Source organism: Spizellomyces punctatus, assembly GCF_000182565.1.
Source record: "Spizellomyces punctatus DAOM BR117 chromosome Unknown supercont1.4, whole genome shotgun sequence".
Taxonomy (NCBI): domain Eukaryota; kingdom Fungi; phylum Chytridiomycota; class Chytridiomycetes; order Spizellomycetales; family Spizellomycetaceae; genus Spizellomyces; species Spizellomyces punctatus.
The window spans coordinates 1,715,829-1,717,833 of NW_015971540.1; the positions used below are offsets into that span (position 1 = coordinate 1,715,829).

The 2,005-nt window shown below is 42.0% G+C and overlaps 1 protein-coding gene across 1 annotated transcript; it reads left to right on the plus strand.

The window, feature by feature from the left end:
• Nucleotides 1–830: 830 nt before the first annotated feature.
• Nucleotides 831–1,013, plus strand: SPPG_09079 (uncharacterized protein; the record flags this gene model as incomplete). Its single annotated transcript, XM_016757233.1, has 1 exon — nucleotides 831–1,013. One exon carries the CDS (start codon nucleotides 831–833, stop codon nucleotides 1,011–1,013), a length of 183 nt encoding a protein of 60 aa, XP_016610639.1.
• Between the last annotated feature and the right edge of the window lie 992 nt (nucleotides 1,014–2,005).

A 2,005-nucleotide genomic window follows, 5' to 3' on the forward strand; every position in this document is an offset into this window, starting at 1 on the left:
TGCAAACGAACATCTATGGATGAACAAAGATTAGAGAAAACCAGTGCCGCCCAGGTTGAGCAGAACCATTTAAACGTATCTACGTATGAACTACTGCTCTTGGGGATATTATAAGATGAATAAGGATAAAGAATTACAACCTTTTTCAAAATGGAAGCATGGTTCTGACACCAGAAATAAACAGAACGATGATCTAATCTGATTAACAACTGCAAAAATGGTTATTGCCAATGCCACGACCACTGCAGTTCCTAGCAGCATCGTGGAGCTGGACAGGGATCCGTTACGTTCTGCCGTGAAAGAGTACGAAATGATCGAAAGCCATGATGATAAGAATATTTTATCGCCTGTGGGAGTGCTTGGACAGATTTCATTGATACTTGCCGCATTGGAAATATGGCACCTTTCCCACCCAAGCATGGAATCAATGATATAGTCGAAAGAGAGAAGCGAGACAAGAGGCAACAGTGCGATCGATGCAGCAGTTGGGGCTTTCCGCTGTAAACAATCAAGAAACCCCACGGCGCGACTCAAAGAGAAAGGTTCGTCGGAGGATGCAGAGATCAATGGAATCGGTAATGAGCAAAATCCCAGGCAATGATGCGATAGAAGATCATGAGCAAAGTCCGAAAGTTTGCGGAGGAAGATTCGTGGCAAAGCATTTTGCATTCGAACGTAGGATGATAATCTCAGTATCTGTTTCTTCTATTGTGAGTTACTTAATCTGCAACATTGTATGCACCTGTTCATTTGTTCCTTTCTTTGACCTTTTGCACCTTGTACTCATGCCCTTCGCATTTGCACTTGGAATCAGCAAGAATTGGAGCAGCATGAACGATGACAATGACGATGAAGAAGAAGACCGTATGGAGGAGAACACAGTGAGAAACGACAACAGAGAAGAAGACCAGGAGGTAGATGGAGACGAGGAAATGGCTGGGCAGGAAGACGAGATTATTGAGAAATGCATTTGTCAAAGAAAGACCATAGAAAAGGTTCAATTCCCACATTGAAGACATTATTTTGCATTTAGAGTTTACGTTGAGAATGTACTCAAACAAACGAAAAATAAAAACAGGCTCTGAACAAGGAACCGGGATATGTGACGAGGTATCCTCTCCTTTCTTTACAGGTAGACGATATGCTTCCTATTAGATGGGGATAGATGCTGTTCCTTGTAGTTTCAGAAACCAGGAAGACCAGCGAGGATATAAACGGGATTACGGAATGGCGAATGCAGAATCTATTGGATTCTCGTAACATTGCGTTTTTGTAATTACGAATGAACACAGGATCCATTGCCTCTAGGTTTACAGAACTATATTGTGAGTACATTGATGTTAACCCGGCGGTTCTCCTGAAACTTGGAAGTATGTGGAAATCATTATCTCGGAAATCCGTCGTAGATACAACTAGCCTACTGCAGTCTCTGAGGGTAAGATATGCTTGCTGCATTGCGACTTTTACATTGCCCGTACTTGATAGAAATTACTCTGTTGAACTCAAACTAAGCGTGGCGATTGCTTATGGAAGAATCAGAGTACAGGCATCCCAAGTTTCCTGTTTCCTTTAACTCAAGCAACATCAAAGGAATCGGAGTCAACTCTGGAGACTGAATACTTTACAAACATTGCTGGATGAAAGAGATTTATGGAAACAGAGCGGTTGTTAGATTCAATACATATCCGGGCCGATTATGCATTTGCGAAGGAGAAGAAAGGCAACAAATTCCTGAGAAAGATGCTCGAGAAGAGTCTTGTGAAGGTTACGAATTCAGTACGAGTCGGTGTCCTGTCAATTGAAGGCTAACATAACTTTTTGAAACCTATTCGTATGCACCTGTTACTGAATTCTGCAACAAATGTACGCCGCTAGTCATCTTGCGTCGATACAACGCATAGACAACTGATGATGAGGATGGTGAAGATCTTGTTCGAAATCGAAGGATAGCCAAAGTCCTAGATATGCAATCTGATGAAAGTTTGGCCAGCTAATTAACATAATG